The sequence below is a fragment of the Colias eurytheme genome, chromosome 11 (assembly GCF_061535395.1).
Source record: "Colias eurytheme isolate Ceu_HAF_F1 chromosome 11, ilColEury1 Martin Lab GWU primary, whole genome shotgun sequence".
Lineage (NCBI taxonomy): Eukaryota > Metazoa > Arthropoda > Insecta > Lepidoptera > Pieridae > Colias > Colias eurytheme.
In genome coordinates, this window is record NC_142990.1 from 8,710,513 (window position 1) to 8,733,309 (window position 22,797).

General features: G+C 32.2%; 4 protein-coding genes and 1 long non-coding RNA gene across 6 annotated transcripts in view; 1 reads left to right on the forward strand and 4 right to left on the reverse strand.

Annotated features, from left to right (window-relative positions):
* Positions 1–954, reverse strand: part of LOC149904757 (uncharacterized) — a 41,757-nt gene extending 40,803 nt beyond the window's left edge. Inside the window, exons 1-2 of one of the 2 annotated variants that reach the window (XM_090106975.1) lie at positions 802–954; positions 391–518 (exon numbers count right to left, since the gene is read on the reverse strand). In XM_090106975.1, coding sequence (XP_089963101.1) covers positions 391–518; positions 802–889 — 216 coding nt within the window. In that variant the 5' untranslated portion in view covers positions 890–954. Of the gene's footprint in view, positions 1–390; positions 519–801 lie in introns of those variants that run through there. The other variant, XM_090106976.1, reaches the window with a different exon arrangement.
* A 2,871-nt stretch (positions 955–3,825) lies between these two features.
* LOC149904759 (uncharacterized) lies at positions 3,826–4,565 on the reverse strand. The gene is made up of 2 exons (XR_016457260.1): positions 4,522–4,565; positions 3,826–4,261 (listed from the first exon to the last, which is right to left on the reverse strand). It is a non-coding gene; the product is annotated as an uncharacterized LOC149904759 (long non-coding RNA).
* Positions 4,566–9,028: 4,463 nt separating this feature from the next.
* On the reverse strand, positions 9,029–11,515 carry Rheb (Ras homolog enriched in brain). The gene is made up of 5 exons (XM_090107178.1): positions 11,346–11,515; positions 11,194–11,265; positions 10,862–11,069; positions 10,406–10,535; positions 9,029–10,031 (listed from the first exon to the last, which is right to left on the reverse strand). The coding sequence occupies exons 1-5, from the start codon at positions 11,392–11,394 to the stop codon at positions 9,942–9,944; spliced, it is 549 nt and encodes a 182-aa protein (XP_089963304.1). The 5' UTR covers positions 11,395–11,515; the 3' UTR covers positions 9,029–9,941.
* Positions 11,516–11,695: 180 nt separating this feature from the next.
* Vta1 (vesicle trafficking 1) lies at positions 11,696–16,727 on the forward strand. The gene is made up of 4 exons (XM_090107161.1): positions 11,696–12,091; positions 12,530–12,680; positions 12,936–13,093; positions 13,679–16,727. The coding sequence occupies exons 1-4, from the start codon at positions 11,911–11,913 to the stop codon at positions 14,152–14,154; spliced, it is 966 nt and encodes a 321-aa protein (XP_089963287.1). The 5' UTR covers positions 11,696–11,910; the 3' UTR covers positions 14,155–16,727.
* Positions 16,728–17,482: 755 nt separating this feature from the next.
* Positions 17,483–22,788, reverse strand: LOC149904762 (putative acetylcholine receptor chaperone). The gene is made up of 4 exons (XM_090107339.1): positions 22,480–22,788; positions 21,007–21,145; positions 19,910–20,054; positions 17,483–17,598 (listed from the first exon to the last, which is right to left on the reverse strand). Exons 1-4 carry the CDS (start codon positions 22,588–22,590, stop codon positions 17,523–17,525), a joined length of 471 nt encoding a protein of 156 aa, XP_089963465.1. The 5' UTR covers positions 22,591–22,788; the 3' UTR covers positions 17,483–17,522.
* Between the last annotated feature and the right edge of the window lie 9 nt (positions 22,789–22,797).

The window sequence follows — 22,797 nt, forward strand, 5'->3', positions numbered from 1 at the left end:
TTCTAATACAGAACAAAATATTGATTGAAAAAAATGAAGGAAGTACCTAGTGTAGGAGTAGTGAATTGTAGGAAGGTTTCAATATAATTATTTGGCTCTCATAACAGGCAACAGCTGTCCAGGACTTAAAATTATTTATTAATTACCTAGTTTTACTCACAGCAGTACTAAATATTGTAACACTTCTATAATGTCTAAACTTACAACTAACTATAGTTCAGTACTTCATAATATACTTTCAGTACACATAACTGTTTCAAGTAAGGTTAAATTATGACTTACCTATTTATTTGACATAAGTATCCTTGTTTCAATATCAATAGGTAAATAATATGCAAAAATGTTTAAACATATTACGAAACAAGACAGTAACCTGAAACACCTACTTACCTCAAGTTTAGCACTATGTTGGAATATTGTCAAGGCTTTGTGTGTGAGCTGGGCAAAACATGAGCTAAGTGTTGCTATTTTCTGTCGTGCTGAAAACACTGTCTCCGGCTCCTCCGTTTCCAGTTCCACTGTAAAACATAACGATTTCATCTTAATGTTTATTGATTATAGTCAATGACCTAACCGCTCATTTATTGTTTACGTAATGTGTGTAAAATCCTAACGATAGTGTATAAGACAAGTTAAGACAGAAGTTTTAATGAATAAAAAAAAAATAAGCGAAAAGGAAAGGAAATTAGAGGAATTATGTTGTAAGTTGGTTCACAAACGAAGCTGTGTTTCTTGTGAAAATGTACTTGACAGATTAAAGATAAGTTGAGAAAATTATGACAATATATAAAAGATGCTTACCTAATGATGTATCTAATCCAACACATGCTTTATCGAATTCTTTTTCCAATATATCTAACCACCGAAAACCAACCCCTGTCGTCGCCATCTTCACAATAAACTTGTTGTTGACAACAATAAAATGTCAAAGTGACAGTCATCTTCGTTCAAAAATATTTTTTAATTCATAATATTACACACACAATATTGTATGTTTAATAGGAACATGCATGATTTTTTTTTTATTCGATAGTTTACAACATTTTGTATAGGGGAGAAAAGTTTCGCAGCCAAAAAGTAATTAAAAGTATATAATTTTTTTTTTGTAAAAAACCCAACTTTTTTTTATTTTATTGTGTGATAGGGAAGCGCTTGACCACGATCTCGCCTGATGGTAAGCTGAGATGTGGCCTATGATGGAGCGCGCTTCCCTAGAAGGTACCCGTTCACTCTTCGCTTGAAGACCCCCATATTGTACTCGTCGGGGAACACATACTCAGGAAGCATGTTCCAGTCCCTCGCGGTTCGGATGAAGAATGTCGATCCGAACCGCTTTGTCCGGGTACATGGAACATCCACCATATGGCGATGCCTAGAGTCTGTGCGCCTCGACGATCGATGGAAAAACGGGGATGGCGGAATTAAATCGTGCAATTCCGCAGCGCACTCACCAAAGTGTATCCGATAAAATACCGATAAACTTGCCACTCTGCGACGGTGGGCGAGGCTCTGGAGTTTTTTGCCTACTAGCTCATCGTCGTTTATTAGCCTCTTGGCACGCCTCTCTATCGCCTCAAGCGCCTCCAGCTGGTACTTGGCGGAACCGTCCCAGAGGTGAGAGCAGTATTCCATGCACGATCGGACTTGTGCTTGATAAAGGTTGAGCAACCAACCCAACTCAAATCGACAATTCAAACGACGCGGCCATTTGGCGCGCTTCGTATGACGTCACAGTTCATGACAACAAACAAATCAATTCAAGAAAATCTCGGAGCAATTAACAAGCCTGGAGAAGTAACAATTAATTGAACGTTTCTTATATAGTGGCTCTCTTTTATTCAATACCCTAATTAATGCGATAGAAAGAGACAACACACTGTTATCGGCTTGGCATTCAAATCCACATGTAGCCACTTTTTGTTCTAAAAAGGTAGTGCTTGCCACTTCATCGAATACTAAAATATCGATAAATAAAAAAATTAAGTTATAAAATTGCTTGAAGATAATTTAAGATTCTTTTAATTTGGAATTATTCATTTACGATGCGTATTGACTGCCTTGCATTGTATGATAGTGGTATTTATAAAAAAATATTATAAGGTACATATTTCGGTTTAGGTTGTTTTTTATGGTTTCGTAAAAAGGTACGTATTTTTTCCTGTTTTCATAGATTCATTCATAGAATTATACTAAACCCCTTCGTGCGCGAATCTGACTTCCACCTGGTTGATCTTTTTACAAATCAATAATCGTATCCTACTAATATTATAAAAGCAAAAATATATAAGAATGGACATTTGATATTCTTTCACGAAAAACTTTACAATTATACATATTATAGATTAAACATCAGAATAACATATGGGCTACAGTTTACCGCGGGAAAATAACTCATTCCCACAGGAAAAAATTGGTAAAAGTTTAAAATAAATTGCTTCAAATAAAACAAATAAAATTTAAAAAAAAATTTTACAACATTTTATTTCGATACTTAATTAACAAATTACAATATTTATTATTTAAAATAGATGCCACCTTAAACTTGTGGCACAGCATCTCTGCAAAACACTTTACTTTTCTTCCCGTCTGATTCGAAATGATTTGAACAAGGCCGAGAATGTTTTGAAGGCTTCCAATTTTCCCTGTGCTATAGCTTTAACCCAAACATCTTTTAATTTTTCTCAAGCCAGAAACCTGCAAATAACAATAAAATCCATACTTAAATACCTTTTTTTTTTCTCCTAACCTAAAGCAGTCATTATCAATGAAGTACTTCGTACCTACTCAAGTATCGATAATTGCACAACACTATGGAAGTTATATTTTGCATTTTTTCTAAAAACTAAGCTGATTATGATTTCATTTCAATGATTACGGTTAGATAAAACATTGATGATTATGAAAATAACGTAAATTAACTTATTTATAATACAATTAACAAAAAAAAATGATCAAAACACTAACCTGTGAAAAGACAAATTCCAATCTTCATCCGATTTCCCAGTACTACGGCTTTTACAGCCGTGAACAACACAAGCCATGTAATCTTTAGTAAATTATCTTTTCAGAAAATAACATAAGAAACAAGAAAACACGTTTTTCACTTCAAAAACAATAATTAAAATCACCATGCGTTAGTGACCAGACTGGTCACTAAAACAAATTGAAATGGCTACATGTCATTTCAAACTGTCGAACTGACATATATCTGTCCTCTTTTTTCGCATGACATTTTGCCATAAGCCAAAAAGGCCAAACTAGTGCTTTATTGTTCAATTAATTGTTACTTCTCCAGGCTTGATAATTGCTCCGAGAAGAAAATAGTTAAACAAGTTTTAGAAATTTCTTTGAATCAATATCGTTATTCGTTTCTTATAATTGTTAATATATCGTTATGGAATCAATGATATTATATATACAAACAAGAGGTAGATACGCCACCAACCAAGATTAAGTTGCCTGTGCCAAAATTCACAAGAAAAATCCTAAATAGTTTACGAGCATTTTCTAATTTACAATTAGAAGCAAGTAGATTACTTTATGGCTCCTTTGGGCTTTGTTTATCCTCGAAAGTCCTGTGTTTTTTTAAGATCAATAGTCATAGCTACCGGCTGTACTATACCAAGTACGTATCAACAATAGTGCTTCAGACCGAGACAAAGATATGTCGGTTTTAGGTAGTTTTGGAAGTGATTTACTGTTGTCTCTATTTTTTACGGTATGTTTGTGATGTATGGGACCTCTTTAGGAAGATAAACATTGAAAATATTTTGTACTTGTGTAAGTACATTAGGTTTTTACGCAGTATATCAAAAACAATGTGAAAAAAGTTAAAGGTTTTATTTAGTATCAAAAGTAAATCATATTTTTCTTCTAAACATCACTTAAATTAACATTTTACATTATAACACCAGAAACAATCTTTTTCAAAGACAATTGAAGCATAATCAACGTTTATAAATCAAAGAATAACGGTATCACTGTACCTACTTATCAAAATAGAGCACATACAATAACGAATAATCTTCCTTACGTACTAGTTAATTGACACTTTAGAGTTAAATCACAGTCAAGTATAAGAGATCAAGTCCACGTCCACGTTCGCGTACTGCAACTTCTGCTTCTCCATCTTCGGATTCCGAAGATGAAGATGAGTCGCTATTTGATCCTTCGTCGGGTTCAGGAATATACACATCTTCATCATCAGCGTCCTCGAAGTCAGAGTTATTGAGAAGTTGTGATATCTGCTTGTCATCTACTGCTACAATAAAAAAAAACACGGTTGTAATAAAGTCCGAACGTACCACCACAAGTACAAATTATAAGCGGTTGTTTATGTAACAAACGCCTAATGTACCACGTCAAGTACAAATTTCTTTGACCAGTCACGAATCACCTTAAATATATAGTTTGCTTTTAAAGATTTATAATTTTACAATATTCAATGTTTATAGGCACTACTTCAGGCATAAAACAATAGAAAAAACAAATGATTACATAGATTTAAAGAGATATTCTTACCTCGTGCTGACCGACAACCGGACCGAGTAGACATTTTGCGAAAAAGTGACACTGACACTGACAGTTGACGTAACCTGTCTAACATGGCGAAACTGACCATAGAGTAAAGAATGATAAAGACCGTATTAGAGTTACCATTGCAAAAAAAAACCCGGTAAACGGGGAATTAATATTTTGTACTTGGGTAAGTACATTAGGTTATTGCTCTATCTATGTAGTTAAAATGTCAGGTTTGAACTGCTATCATTAATTTGTACTTGTATAAGTACGCGGGGACTTACGAGGTTATGGCTTTGTTAGTGTAGTTGTAGTAAAAAGCTGTTTTTTTTATGAATGTTAACAAAAAATTTAAATTATATTATTAAAAAAAACGAAAGCGTTTACCGTGGCGCACGCGCAAGTCAAAATATTAAATTAGGTAGGTACTAGGTACCTACTAAGTTTTTTTTTCAAGTATGCGTAAATAAAACAATCTTATTTTGTAATGCACATAACCCAGTGACGACTTTATTGACAAATAATTTTACTTACAGCCACTCTTTTAAGTTCATTCACATTGCAACGTTATTTTACAATTGTAATTAATACAAAACAAAACATCTCTCTTGCTCATGGAAACAAACCACTTGAAAAAATTTAATATTTTTGCTTTTATGGTAACGCACAGACACTCACAGTAGATTCAGAACTTTTCGATGAACAAGATTGAGTCATATTTTATCCTATTTTTTAAATTAGGAGATAGCGACATAAGTTGAGTCTAACGACCACGCGAATTATAAACTCAGATCAACTAAAAAGTTTTTTATTTGATCGTATATTTAGTTTATCTGAGATAACAAATTAGGAAAATACCTACAAAATAATTGAGGAGGAAGGTGTGTGGAAATGTTCTAAATCCACCTTTGTAAGTCATAACCTTATATAAATTATTATACGACGCCATACATCTATTGATTTTCCAAAAAAAAAGATATAAAAAAGAATCGTGATCTTCCTCCTGTTTTAGCAGTACGTACGAATTTTAATTTTTTAATTTCAGCAGTAAGTCCACGCGAAAGCAAAATTAATAACATAATTGAGGCTCACCAGCGCCTAATATCTCGATAGGAATTTCTAATAAGCACACGCTTCACTTTTCCACAATATTTATTGACTTGACTTGCTGAAATTCTAAATTTATTATTTGTGCCATTTACTTTAATTGCTTTAAATAAAAATATTTACATAATTACATTCTATGCTACACCGATCACACAATATTCATACATTATTGCCTAGAAATAAGTCCTTTTTCTTGCTTTTTCTACATTGATTGATTCTAGCATAACGCAGAACACTACGTTCAAATTATTAACTGTGTAAATTACAATTATAATTTTAATTCTATAATTAATAAAACATTTATGTAGGTATTTTAAACCCATTTATCATTTGCCAGTTTTCTTGTAACAAAACAGTATCACAAAAAACAATTTTTTTTAGAAACTGTAAAATGTAAATATAATATCTGGTAATAGGCCATTATGTGTTAATTAAATATTTTTGCAGTACTAGTACATTCATAGATTTCATAAGAAATGATTTTCAGATGTCTAGGACCTCAAGAATGCTATTTGTTCACAGAATATATCAATTGATTATGTGGAGGCATTTATTTTGCTCCACTTCATCAAAAAATATCATATTTCAACTTAAATTAAGTTGGAAAACCTTCTCCTGAGGAATTTTTCTATGGGATTACACTACATGTTAATGTTAACACCCGTTTTAACAACAATAATATGCCATACATTATCTCAATATACAATATCTCAATGCTTTACCAAATGAATTTTAAGTTATTATTAAATCCGTCAGAGGAACATTAAGTAAAATAATTCGAGTTTTAAAATTATTTTCAATGTACTTAAAAATTTTAACATTATCTTCAAGAAAGTATGCATTTACTGAAAAATCTCAACTAAAGTATATTGACCAAAAACTGCTGTACAAAAAGATTCCACCATATTGTGTGCTATTCTTTCATCATCATTATTATACATTTCTCACATTTGAATGGGCCTATATTTTTGATATGCACGTTTTCCACACACAATACGAGACTTAAAAATTACGTACAAAAGTGTTTAAACTTTAAATGTATCCTGTCAAGGATATATCATGGATATATCATAAGGAGTAAAAAAATAGATATACGTTGAAAATCTCCATTGGGAGTGCACTCATGTATTTAAAAAATGTATGTTCGATTTAATATCCCTTTTTAAAATATGAATGTAAACTTTTGAAACCATTATATTGTAGTGCCATATTTCGATGGAATTGTAGTTTAATTTCAATAGAAACAGTAACAACATAATAATTGAATAAAGCATGGGTATAAATGTGACGTAAAAATCCAGAATGATCAGTTACAGATCATTTCTATACACATTATTTTTAAAAGCCGCCACAGAAAGCTATTAACACTATGAAATGAATAACCTTATGATATAATATACAAAGTAAGTCGTAAGAGATATCCAACTGAATTATGGTGGTTGGATTAAAAACTCATACCTTACAATAATTATGATAGTATGGGTTTCATGTATGCTAACTTCACTAAATGCAATCAAACATATCCTCGTAATGTAAACTATATTCATTGATCAAATCAGTAGTGAGTACATATAACTAAGGTCAAAATACAACTATATTTATATTTATACCAACAGCTTTTCAATTGTAAATAAATCTGGATTTAGTCATAACATAAAAAAAATTATTTATATTTCTTATCAGTGTAGTTCTCTCAAGCTTGGCCTATGACATACAGATTATGATTAAAATTTAAAAACTTAAGTCGCACTTTAATATCTTTGCTAACAAAATCTATTATACACACTTAAATCTAATTGGATACAAATAAATATTTTATATTCTTATAACAATAGAAAATACCACATAAAAACAAATTATTTTGTCATTTTTTTGAACTATTTTTGGTGTCACCGTGTTTTTTTTTTTTATTAGGGTGCACTCACACACATCAGTCACCGTCACGGCACGTCACCGGACAGGATTAAAAAAAAATATGTATCAATAGTTCTAGTATGACTCTGTTCCCACACGACAGTCGCCGGCACGAAATCTATCAGTGACGTCACCGGTCAGGCACGTCTAGGGAATGCAATCCGGATTACCCGAAATCCGATAAATCCGGATTTTGCTCGAATTTAAATAGGCTTTTAAATCCGGATTTAAAGAATGGAATCCGGATTTTTCGAACATATTAGCACAGTATTACAATATTTATAGGTTCTAATGTTTCTTGCGTTAGACGATAGATGGCACTGTAAGTGCATCCCGTTCCTGCGCAAGCAGTCGAATTTGGCGCGAATCGCGACACGTCGCGAAGCGGGCCTAGAAATAATACGTTTGAATTTAGATCTTATCACATTGCATTACTGTTGACTTTTGTTTACAACAATTTATCACCATTCGAAGCGTCGACTGGAACGTATTTCAGCTTACGCAGCTACGAGTATTCGAGTGAAGACAGGCTAAGTAATGGAGTAGCTTCCATTTATAATGTTTTATTTTAGCTATGATTAATACGTATTTTTTTTAACATTGTAGAATCTTGTTTATTGAAGTTATACTTTGTGTGTAGTTGTGTTCATGAAAATTTGAATTTTGTTATTACTGATTTTGATAAAAATAAGAACTCTGATGGAAAGACTGTCATCATTACTAATAAAGAATGAAAAAGCAAAATAGGATTTTGCTTACTGATTTAGAAAATTGAAGCTGTTTCGTTTTAATATGTTTGTATATGATGAAAACTCTGTTTGCAATTTATGTTGTTTCTATTATCTACGAAAATATTAAATGTTTTGTTATAATTCTTGGTTATAATGTTTATGTCTGATGGATGTGACAAGGAGTCTGCTTTATGTTTTTTCTTTACCAAAGTGTAAAAGTTTTTATTTTATTAGAATTTTAGAGTTTGTCTAGTTAATTTCTAGTTATTGAAAAATATAAATACATTTGATTTAACTAAGATTCATGTTTTTTTATTGATTTTACATAATAATAAACGTTTCAAACGGAAAAGTCAAATTTTTCATTCAAAATCCGCTAAATCCGGATTCTCCGGATTATTGTATAAATCCGTTTTTCAAAATCCGGATTTTGTAAAGTAAACGGATTTGCATTCCCTAGGCACGTCAAATAATCTTTCCATACATGTATCATACTTTTATCCCCACTCACCCGGTGCCGTCACGTCTCAGTTCAGTCAGCGTCGTGCTACCGTCAATAATTGCTACATGTTCTCTAGCGTGACACACGTCTAATCACTGACTAACCTGATGTATGTGTTCAATGATTCAGTCAAACCGGCGACGTGACTGACGGACAACATGACGGTGACTGGTGTTTGTGGATACGTACACAAACCGTCACCGATCAGTCATCGGTGACTAGACGGTGACTGATGTGTGTGAGTGCACCCTTATTCTATCCTTGCTTGTAAAATAATGGATCGACAAAGCTAATGTGTAAGTTGAATATAAAAAATTATGAAGGTTATTTTCTAGACTGATAATTAACTTTTTTAATCATATTTTAATAGAAATTGAGTAATTATTAACATTGCACTCATCTACACCTGCCTAATTCTGATATCCGAATATTCAAGAATTACAACAGTGATACAAAGTTTAGGGACACAAAATTGTGTTTAAGTGGGTGGTGCTGGGTGGACATTTCATCACAAATTGAACAATAAGGCTGTGAAATAATACACATGTTCAAAACTTATACAATAAGTAGTAAATTATAAGGGTGAGTTCATCATCTCACACCTATTTACTTTTTGATGAAAATATACATTAAAACTGTTAATGAGACTATATTCAAGTGATGAAACTGCCCCTTGAAGTCATCAAGAGATTTTGCATTATTTATGAAATAAAAAAACTGAAATGTTACAAGTTATAACATCAGTTAGTGCTCTTCGCTCTTAACTATTTTAAATGACAATTGGGGCTTCTTATACGAAATATTCTCAATATTGGAAATACTGTTAAGTGGAATTTGTTACACATATTTAGAATAGAAGCTGAAACAACAAACAAAAGCACTGAAATTGGCAACTTATTGAATATTGCATTACTATTTCAATTTTCAACTGTCTTTCTTTAAGATCTCTTTATACTAACTGATTGTATATTTGTGTACATACCAGTCACCTAGCCACATACGGTACTTACTACTTAACTCTGAAATTTATTGATAAGAGAAAACTTTAAACAATTCATATCCATTACATACAAGTGAACACAACATAACTTAATTGCTAAATATAATAGCTACTGTTACAGGTGTGCACGAAAATATAATCACATTAAGCACTTTGATTGTGTCCTTTCTTAACAAATAGTACATCCACTTTTTTCTGGCATGTGCCCATCTGATCTCTCTATTTCAGAGAGCATTGCATGGAACATATCCGTAACAGACTGGAAGGAATAATCGCAGATTAATATTTAAAATACATACTAACGTTTTTGAGTTAATCTTAATATATATATATATATATATATATCTCGTGTCACAATGTTTGTCCTCAATGGACTCCTAAACCACTTAACCGATTACAATAAAATTCGCACACCATGTGCAGTTCAATCCAACTTGAGAGATAGGATATGTTTTATACCAGAAATCCCACGGGAAAGGGAACTATGCTGGGTTTTCTCTGAAAACGCGGGCGAAGCCGTGAGTGGAAAGCTAGTATTTTATAAATTCAAGTTAAAGTAAGCATCTATTTGTAGATTTTAACGAAAACAGTCATGAAATAAATTTAAATAACAAACACAATAGAATCTTTTACCTCATTCCGTTTAGCACTGGTTTCTACAAATGCAGCATTCCACTTTTCAGCCAATCTCTTTCCTTCCTCTGTACTGATCTTTCTTTCTAAATGGAGATCTGTTTTATTTCCAACTAACACTATAGGAACACTGAAAACATTCATAATAGCATCCTTAGTGAAAGAACTAAAAGTATTTGACATAAATGAGAACAGTTTTGTATAAATAAAATAAAACTGATGATAAATCAGCAGCTGCATTTAGCTTTTATTTATGACTCAACTTTTACTTTTTTTTCTCCTTCTTTTCAACTGTTTTTATACAAATAAAACTAAAAATCAAATGTGATATTTCCTCGCTAAACAAAAAAATTTTAAATGGATTTTTTTTTTATAATTGTACAATAGTTGACAGTACTGATAATGGTAAAAATAAACATATCCAGTGTTATAAATATAAATAAAATGAATACTCACTGTATTTTTCCAACCATGTCTAATAATTTGTCATATATTATTTGTACAATTTGAAAGCTTTTACTTGATGTGATAGAATATACTAAAACATAGCCATGATAATCCATACTGTATTGAAGAGGAAATATACTATACTCATCCTGACCAGCTGTATCCACTAACTTTACTTCATACTCTGTTGAATTTAACCGGATGAACTTTGTAAAAGCTACAAAAAATCAACCAATTAATCGCAATAAGAATTTTAACTATTCTAAGGTTAACTAATTTGTAGTTCTAACAAAGAAGTGAGTATATTGTTCTTCTGTATAATTAACAACAATATTACTTACTGTTTTCAATAGTTGGATCGTACGAATCTACAAATTGGCCTTCAACAAACTGTATAATAAGAGAAGATTTTCCTGCAAATGTGTTTTTAAAAATTATAACGTCATAATAAAAATATAAACTTAAAAATAATAGGCTGATTCCAGGCCATTACCAACAGATCTGTAGCCCATCATTGCAATTTTCCTTTGCTTCGACGGCATTTTAGAGGATAGTTTTTACAATAGCCTTTAATTTATTACAATTTTTCTTCCACAAAAGTTCACAAAATATCACAACTGTCAATTGGGCAAAGAAAGCAATTTACTCATGAGACATGAAACATCAAAGCAGTTATAATAATGTACTCTGTGCATCAAAGTTCAAAACTCCATCAGAAATATCAATACTGGAAGTACAGATAAATAAACTTGTCCTATTTCCATATCGTCATGAGGAATTCGTCAAATTTTTTATCTTCCGTTGTCAATGTCAAGGTAGTAAATAGCAATTGTGACATTGTGACACTGATAGACGTCAAGCAAAATTTTATAAATACAAATGACGAAATGAGTAATAAAGTGAAAAATTTAACATAATTACTTCATAATAATAATAAAGATTTTCCGTTTTTCGGATAAAAGTTTACACCTAAAAACGATACAGTTTGAAAATATTAGAAGTTATTAATATTTTGTATTGTGAGCTTGTGAATTATTAGTCAGTGAAAAAGCATCAAAATGTCTCTAAACATTCCGGATTGCCCAGCCAGCCTGAAGAGTATTCAATATTACTTAAAAACTGCATCAGAACACGATGCTAGAGATCCCGTCATCGCATATTGGTGTCGTTTGCATGCATTACAAGTTGGGCTTAAACTTACAACGAAGAAAACGCCTGAGGAAACAAAGGTTCTCATGGGTGAGTTATTGTTATCTTACTTATTCATATTCTTTCCCCCACGAGCCCTCGATTATGGTATATTTTGAAATAGTGATGAATAAAAATACCATATAAATAATAAAAGGCAACTTATAACATTACGTTTATTCTGCATAAATATATTTATGTAAATACTAGATTACGGACTACGGTCCGCCCCGGCTTCGCCCGTGGTACATATTTCGCAATAAAAGGTAGCCTTTGTCCTTTCTCGGGTATCAAAATATCTCCATACCAAATTTCATGCAAATTGGTTCAGTAGTTTAGGCGTGATTGAGTAACAAACAGACAGACAGACAGAGTTACTTTCGCATTTATAATATTAGTATGGATACAATTCGATGACAGTTGGAACGTAGTTTTGTATATTAGTCATAAAACAACTTGCTTGATTATAATATTGTTTTATGCTTTCAGCTATAATGGATTGGTTAGAAGAAGCTAAAAAGACAAATAAGGATAATGATGCCGTATCTAATGAAGTAGTGGCTCAAGCTCATTTGGAGAACTATGCACTTAAATTGTTCTTGTTTGCTGATAAACAAGACAGAGAACAGAATTATGGAAAGTAAGTTGAAGTTATTTATAAGAATTTGGATACACTTTTAAACATGTAATAGGTATAACATGAAGGGGGTAAATCTCATAATGAAGCCTTACAATATGACATACATCATTCTTAAAAGCTTCTTTAACACTTTCAAAGCTTAGGAGAGTGAAGTTAAATGAATTGAAGGATAAAGAATACTATCTTCATCTAAATATTTAATTTTTTTCTAAATTTCCAAGTTTGTTATATTGTAATTCTAGTGATTTTTTTTAGGAATGTAGTGAAATCATTCTTCCTGGCTGGTATGATATATGACGTTCTTACAACATTTGGTGAGTTAACTGAAGAAGCAGCTCAGAATAGAAAGTATGCTAAGTGGAGAGCTGCACACATACACAGTGCTTTGAAGAACGGAGAAATGCCTGAACCACGTAAGTAATATATAATTCTTGTCTCTATTAATGTTATAAATATTGTACAAATGTGTTTCTTTATCTCTCGCTGTAACAGGATATTTTATGATGTTGTTTGTATTTGAGGATATTTAGTTGGTGATACAGGCTACTTTTCACCACAATGAAAGATCTTATTCCTGTTGAAAGAACCAGAATTACTCACACACATTCAAATTCAAATCACTCCAAAATTTATAACTTCCAATAGATGGCGCTATATTAATTATGTGACATGTTTAACAATTACTGACAACTTGATCATGTGAATGAAGCCGCAAATTGAATTCTAATTTGTAGTTATGAGTTCCACCTTACCATAAATAAAGTTCATGTGTCTTAAGCTTTTGATAGATGGATTTAAGAGAAGATAATTAAATCATGGAATATATATTTAGTATATTATCATCTCTGATTAGATCAATAATTAATTGTAAGCCAATCAGATGTTAGTTGAATGTGTACACAAAAAGTAAAACAGTAGATTGATATGAATAAATGCATATTTTATTTACATTTTAAATCAAAAAACGTCATGTCAAATTTAATTATATTTTCCTTTAGCAACTCCACTCGCTGGTGAAGGAGAACAAAACGACACTGGATCGTTAGCTGAAGGAGAGGGGTCAGCGCCAGCGCCCGCTCCCACTCCGGCACCAAGCAGCTTTCCTCAAGAATTCGGTTTTAGTGACAATCCTTCTCAACCCACAATTCCTACCAGCTTCAGCAACTCCCTGCCTGATCCTAACGCTGCACTTCGCGCTGCGTCCCAACTTCCACCAGTGCCATACACTCCTGACCCGAACCCCGGTGGCTTCATTCCCTTCGACCCATCACAACAACCACAACCAATGCCCCCAAGCACTCTGTATGGTGATAACTCGAACCTCGTCGCCCAACTCAACCCAGAACAGATAGCCAAAGCTCAGAAGTATTGCAAATGGGCCAGCAGTGCCCTGAATTATGAAGATATTAAAACTGCAATCAACAATTTGAGAAATGCATTGGAACTTCTGCAGACTGGACGTGATCCGGCTTGAAATAATATGCTTCATGCTTCAAAAATTCATGTCATCTGCGTTGTTCTAATAACATTCACGCTGGGATTTGTTGCTGTATAAATTTATAAAGATATTTTATTATAGGTGCTCAGTGCTAGTACTATAAAAATTATAATGAGAAAAATAATGTCACATAAGTGAGAAATACTCAAAGGTATGTAAAGTAGATTTGCATCTTGCTTTACATTAAATTACATAAATATATATTTTATAATTTTGGTATTGGTAAACTATTCATAATATATAATATTAAAATTGGAGGATTATTTTTTTAAGTACAAACTTTTATGCACTTCATTTAACATATAACGTAAATATAACTTTACCTAATATGTAAATCGTAAATATATTGTTATCAAGATATAATATAAATATATCTGTTAATAGTTAGCCAGTCTTTCTTTTTAACATTATAGAAGTATGTATATAGTAACTAAGTTTTCCTATAGGTACTTCTTTTTTTAAAAACTACGAAAGTGGTAGTGAACAAGTTTTTGGGGAAGAGTTAGTTTTAAGTGCACATGAAACTCATAGGTTCATATTATTAAGGTTATTCCTCATATTTCGATGAATAAATAAACATGCTAATAGATTAATCATTTAAAAATGTATTAAATAAAACAATAAGTTAATTTATTAAAACATTTTATTGTTGAAATATAAAATCAATTTTTTTATCGACGGGCAAACAATGAAAATGTTTAATTTATAACAAAAAGAAATAATTGCGCGAAGAAAATGCGTGTTTATCTACAAGCACATCAAAAAGTTTAAGGGTACTGGTAACATTCTAAATTATTTATAGGAACTAAATTTTGTATATGTAACAACCCTCAGTAAACAAAATTATAAAATAGTATCTGAACACATTATTAACCGTGATAGAACTATTTATACTCTTGTCAATTTTTATGTAGTTACTTGTAAGTATATAATTTATTGTGTAGGTTATTATACAAATATACAGAGTTGATAATCCTGAGTGATATGTTATTTTGCTAAGGCATAAATCGTTCACACAGGTTTTTTTTTTAATTCCCTCATGGCCTTACATTTTTATGAAAAGATTTTTTACCGCGGCTGTACACACTCGTCGAGAGCCTCTCGTCGAGAGCCTCGGCCGAAAAGACTCTCGTCGAGAGCATGCCTGTACACACTCGTTCTAACATTTGAACTGAAGACTTACACGAGAATGGACGTAGAAATAGCTGCTGCTATTTGTCTTTGTGCCGTGAGCTATTATAATTTTTTAAACATTTACTATAAAAAAAAAATTCTCAAACCATGGAGAAAAAGAAGATGGTGGATGATTACTATGCACCGCAGTAGAAACAGGGAAATAAATATAAAAACTTCCTGAATAGTTAATGTATTTTATTGTATTTTTAAGGAATCAATAGAAACGCTTCTTTGTTTCAGAAGTAAAATGGAAAATCAATTGGCTGAGTTGGTGGCAGAACCTTCTGGCCAATCCATACTAATATTATAAATGCGAAAGTAACTCTGTCTGTCTGTCTGTTACTCGATCACGCCTTAACTACTGAACCAATTTGCATGAAATTTGGTATAGAGATATTTTGATACCCGAGAAAGGACATAGGATAGTTTTATCCCGGAAACCTACGGGAACGGGTTTTTCTTTGAAAACGCGGGCGGAAAGCTAGTTTAAAATAAATCCATAAAAAATAAGTTCCATAAAAAAGGTTCTGTTTGATAGCACTCCAAAAACTTTAATTCTCGTTCATTAGACCACATAGTGAAACACGTGCGTTCATAAATAACGTCAGCGAGCAACTAACTCTGTGGCAACTAACTGAACGAGTGTGTACATGCTCGCTCTCGTTTTCCTCGCGAGACTCAACGAGACCCTTTGACTCGGGCGCAAAAAACCGACCAGCGACCGAGACTGCCGAGGCGAGACACGAGAGTGCGAGACAAGACGAATGCACCATGTACATACTCGTTCTCGGCCTGTCTCGGTGTGCCTCGGCGAGTGTGTACAGCCGGCATTAAACGTGTAGGTATTGTAGTCGACATCAATTATAATTCTAAAGACAGTGTGTACACGAATCAACAATGTATCATACTATTTAAGTAGTCAATCTTGGATCATAAGAAAAAAATATTTTTATCGGTATATTTAATGAACCGGGAATACCGACTTGTATTTGAAGTCACCACCGAAATAGAAACGATAGTGTAAACATTTCTGTATGAACTAGCTGTAAATCAATTCCTGTAATCTGTAAACAAAAAATTGACCGAATAAAATAGTTCTTTAATAACAAGGCTATGAAAACTTCATCCGTGCTACACAATTATTGAGCAAATCATATTCACAACGAGAAATGTCCTTATCATTATCTCCTAAGTGCAAGTTATATCTATGTATAGTGGCAGTTAATATAACCTACAACACTCAATCTACTCCCATACAAATAAATACACCACACACACTTAAATTAATATCACTTTTACACATTACAATTCATTGCCAATATTTTATTACATGGTTTCACATTATCCTGGTAAGCAGGTATATATTATCCTCTCAGAGGAATAAACCTAGGTTTATTGCTCTGAGATTATCCTCTACAAAATTATGAATGGGCATTCGCTGATCCCGATATAAAAAAAGTTATTTTTAAGTAAGGTAGTGTTGTTATTATCTAATTATTAATGAGTATTAGGATGTTAGAGTTTTGACGAAAATACACCTAATAAATAGTTAAATACGTAGATGATAATATACCTATCATTTATCATATTGTACACATGGGTATCTTATAAAGTGGTCGTTATAAAGAGGCATATGAATCCTATCGGGAATAACATACTTGTTACATTCTAGTATATTTTGGACTTTAAGTGATACAGTCACAAATATATCTTAAATTTCTAATTCCTTAAACTGATCTGGTACGAATAACTCCACCATGTCGTCTCTAATTTTAATTAGATTTATTACCTACATTTCCCGCATAAGACATCGCTCGTAAATCAGTACATACTAATTTAAAAAAAAGTTAAGATTTTAAGAATAGTATTTAACGTCATAAACTTCTCATGAAGAGGTAATAAAAATAATGCAATGAATTTATATCGCTCTAAACATTAAATTATGACGATTTCATTCAGGAAAATAGAGTACCTACTTTAATTGTAAATAATATCGTGTAGACTAGATCATAATCACAGTGCATTAAAACAAACTGCAACCAAAACTTACAACACCTATATAATTCAAATTGGATTTCGGATTTTTCGTTGGTAGTTGGTATCAAAAGTGCGTATCGAAAAAATTAAATTAAGCATAATTACATGTATTCTACAACAAAATAATAATATCAATCTCGCTTTAGACCGTTCCCGTTTTGAGCAGCGGCCATCTTTTCCAGCATTTCACGGCGATGTGTTTGGTACCTGTAACGAGAAACTTATTGAACATCCTGTATGTATATCGGAATATACATTTATACAAGTTATATTTTGATATTGATTTTTTTATTACATTAGTTAAAGAGCATTTAAATTTAAATGTGTTAATCATGCAGTTTTCCTTACATAGCATTCCTAGAGGTCTTGTTAACTTAATAAAAACTCAATTAAGCACATGAGACGAGCCTTTTTGACGAACTACGTATATCTATTCAATTTTCAGTAATAACGCATGTAATGATCAAATAGATAGTTATTTAATAGATTTTACTAATTTTCTCTGTAGGATCGTGTTGAAACGGGATTAATTCGTTATTAGTGTGAGATCGCAACAGCTGCTGTTTTTGAGCTAATTAGATTTTAAAGACCGATTAATGGCTTTCTATTTTTATACTTTCAAAACAAATTAATCGTGTCTGGGAATTCATGTTTTCATATTAAAAGAAAATTTCGCATACATTTCAAATATATTATATACATTTCTCAAATTATTATAGTAACAGTAAACAGGGGTTTAGGGGTTTAAAAACTTTTCACCAAAATCCATATTGCCAAAATCTTATAATATCCTTCAAGTTTTGCTTTCAAAATAAAAGTAACCAGATTATAAATTAATTTATCTACAATGTATAGAAAGACAATGTAGTTATCTTTCAGAAAAATAATAAAAAATCATCTGTTATCTTTTATTTAGCAACGTGTGATGATAATACTTACAGGTTAAACCATACAGGATAAAAATAAACATAAACGTCAAGTGGGGATATCAAATGTGATCCTCCTGTATATTAAACTAATAATTTTAGTAGCTAACTACACCTAAGCATAGATTAAAAATACAGATGAGCCATTACGGATATGATATAACATTACCAGACTACCAGCAGCATAATAGCGACCGCATTCAAATATCTAAAAATGATTAAACATTTATTGCCATTGGTTCGAATCCATTATGCCCACGACAGGCGATTCGTCATAGCGGAATCTCTGGCCACACGCCAGCCCCACGCGGGTGTGATAGAACTAATTTTATTCACTAACCCATGTTTATATCATGTAAAAATTGGTCAAGGTGCGGCATTATCATATTCACACACATGCTTTATATTGACGCACGCATCGAAAATAGAAAAATTATTATTGACTATCTCTATTCGCCGATAAAACTTTTAGTGGCCGTTACGGAGATGAAACAAACGTCGCATCGTTTTGGATGGATCATATGGTTTGAGCCTATATTACTTGCTCTGTGGTTTGAGCGATATTTTAATATGGCATGAGTATGCTCTTGTACATAATGTCCGCTAAACTAAAACATGTATGCAGTGACGTCAGATACCCACAGTACTATTCGAAATAAGATGATCGCTAAATATTTTATATCACATAAAATGTTGAAGGTTACCCTTTACGTATAATATTTTGTTTGTAAAACTAAATTTATTTTTTCAAGCTCACACAAGCTAACTATGGCGTTGCTAGATTGAATGACACTTGTTTAAATTGTTATTCAGAACAGGACAGAGTGGGAGTACCTTACTATACACAAATAGTTATTTTAAAGCATTACACATCGTTTAAGAACCTATAGGGATTTAAATTATGAGTTTATTGTTACTTGCGAATCGATAACAGTGTTTTTATAATGGACTAGCATTCCGCCTGCGGCTTCGCCCGCGTTTTCAAAAAAAAACCCGCATAGTTCCCGTTCCCGTGGGATTTCCGGGATAAAACCTAGCCTATGTCACTCAGAAATGATGTAGCTTTCCAACAGTGAAAGAATTTTTCAAATCCGCCAAGTAGTTTCGGAGCCTATTCAATTCATACAAACAAACAAACAAAAAATCAAACCTTTCCTCTTTATAATATTTGTATAGATTAATTGAGATAATTCAACTAACAGATACCTAATTAACCTACCTTAAAAATTATCCTATAAATTAAATGTTTCTAGGTCATCAATTGCGATTCCTTAATGAATTAATTATACCGAACAATAAACGCAGATATATTTTTAAAGACCTCATCTCCATTTCTGAAAGTATATTTTTGAAGTAAAACTTCTTTAGGCGCGTTGAGAGCAAAATTTCAGGGTCGTCATGGATAACGTCAAATCATGGAATAAAGCAACGATTTTGGTATCTTTGAATTTTGTCAAAGAAGTTTCACTTCTGACATGTGTGCTTGTTCATTATTTACAATATTAATTATTTGAAGCGTAGATCTTTTTGCAGAAGTTATCTCCATATCTGAAAATACATTTTTTAAAGTTATAAGTACTCCATAACATTACCAAACAACAAGCCGTCCGCACAGCATGAAGAAGAACACGAGCGTTGGCGCGCACCGGTCGAACGGGTCGCTGATCGCAATGTGCGAGTACGCGGCCAGCACCATCAGCAGGATGAGGCCTATGTTCGCTGCGTTCTTTATCCTCTCTGTAATAGAGGGGACTGGTTTTATGAAGACATTTTCGTCCGCATTTTCAAAGGATAACCCGCATAGTTCTTGTGGGATTTCAGGAATAAAGCAGCCTTCTGGATCTTCAGCTACCACACTAAATTTCATTGTAATCGGTACAGTAGTTTTTATGTGGAAGAATAACAAACATTCATCCATGCATCCTCAGAAACTTTCGCATTTATAATATTAGTAGGACAGGTTTTATGAAATAGAGCGTTTTTTTGCTTGAATGATCAAAAAGTTTTGAGACTAATCTTGGTCAAAGACCACGCCGCGGCCGTGGCCGCCTGCTCTATCTTAGATATTAAGTTGATGTCCGTTGCCTTTCTGTAATATTTACTGGAGAAGTATTTTATAAAATCTGATTTATAGAAAAAAAATTAACACAACTAACTAATATGCTGAAATAATAACGGACAATAAAAAGCGTTCTTCTTATAAATTAGAAAATAAGACGCACATCGCACGCTCATATACTTTATATGTAACTTAGAATTTTAAAAAATTGTTAAGTATAACAAGAAACTCAAGAAATAATTAAAATTCAGTTAATTTTATGATACTAACTACATGTATCAATTCTCAAATGAAGTTTTAAAGAGAACACATCCACACCCATTTAATATAATGGATTTTATGACCACGAAGTCTATTCACGTAATCTTTGATGTTTTAAGTACCTACTAAAGCAATCATTAAGAGCGATTATTTTCGAATTCAAACGCTTCAATGCTCCCATGCCTTTATAATATGAATGATTTTTAAATTATATAAGTTTACCAGATATGTAGCTGAAGGATAGTATAGGTACGTAATACAGAAAATAGTCTCAACAGCGTGTTTAAAATATGAATCATGTAATAGGAATTTAAGTAACTAATAATTTCACAGGAGCAATTACGTGATCCTATTATAGGATATACTCACGGTGTGGAATAAGAGCAAGAGCCAAGCCGAAGAGAATCTCGCAGCCTCCGATCGTCCGTCTGTACCATTTCGATGGCACTTTGAAGTCAAGCATTTCAGTTAATGGAAATACTTTTGCGTATCTCACATACTCTTTTCTCTGAAATAAGAAACATACTGTATACGGATTTTCTGTAAACCAACTATAAAGTCGAAATATATCAAAACTGTGCTTTTCATTTCTAATGCTTTAGTTACTTATGTTCCATTAATAATTTAATATGTTAATTATCATATGACTAATAAACATTGTAGTTAATAATGTGATTAACGAAATATTTGATTTATTCAAGCAGGTGTAAATAGATGTTGGTGGCAACCTTCCATACAATTAAAACCGATTCTAGATGACTAGATAACAAAGTAGACTGTTCGTTATTTACAGTGATAAAATTCAGTAACAAAGTTTATTTTATTTACATTATTTTTTGAACAATTACCTACAGATTCAAATATGTTTACATATTTCTAACACATGTTTACATATTTCACTTTTATGAACCGAAAATGAATAGTTATTTTGACGTGTTTCATACTAGAATGTGCGTCTTAATTTGTGTAAGAAATTGGAACATGGTAATGGGACAATAATATAAGCTCTAATATCTTCATAGCCTATTGTGTTCTTTTAGTAAGTACACAAGCTACAACATTGCCAAGGATCATCAAAAGCCGGTCAGTTTTTTGGCATGATTCAGAAACAATCATCCCTTACATTCTTCCAAACTTGCATTTGTACCTACTAGACTAGCATGTATAATAACACTAGCGACCCTCCCGGGCCCGCGGCTTTACCCTTTGTCTAAACCCAATAAATCATAAATGATATATACTTAAACCTTCCTCGAGAATCATTCTACCTATTTAAAAAACGCATCAAAATCCGTTGCGTATTTATAAGTTCGTAGTTATATAGGGCCAGAGAAACTTGAACTTTCTTTTATCCTAACTATAGGTATCTATGTAGTTAGTGATAATAGTTTTGCTTTTTCAGAAGACTAAAAAAAGGAGGACGTTCTCGATAGGATTTTTTTAATCAGATCTTTGAACTAATTTTGAAGATTCTTTTGAAATTTAATCCCAAGTCATATTTTTTTATAAAATAATTGAATAGGTAATGTAAACTAATGATGAGGCCTGCGTCTGCAAGATACGCTTCTTAATGCTAGCATATAAATGAATAACGTCTTCTCTTTTAAATAGAGGAGAGAAATAAACATTATATTATTGAGTATAAAAACACAATAAGATACGGCGCCTTCGAATCGGTCTGTCACCAGACAGCTCCACCGTGTTATTAGGCGGCAAGCCAAATACCAAAATAGCGAGGAACATCGCTTCGCAACAAAAATGTAATGCACCTAGAGCGACCTTTACATATTTCTTGAAGAATATTTTATCATAATAAATATTAAGAAATAATAATTCTCTTACCAATTCTTTGTGTAGCTCTTTAGATATCATTGGAGTTATTTTGGTGGTCCCCATGAAAATAAAAAACAGACCCAAAAGGATGGATAAACTTTTAAGAACAATCGAACCCATTTTATTTTTATATTTATAAATTTTCAGATTCGATATTCAAATATCGTAATCGTTCACTTCACTAGCACTATAACAAGTCCATACAGTATAAACACAATAATATTTCAAGTATATTGAATATTAAATAAAATTAGAGTATTAATTTTTATGGCAATTTAAAAAAACTTTCACAAAATGAATGCAATCATTCAATATCATAGAAAATAT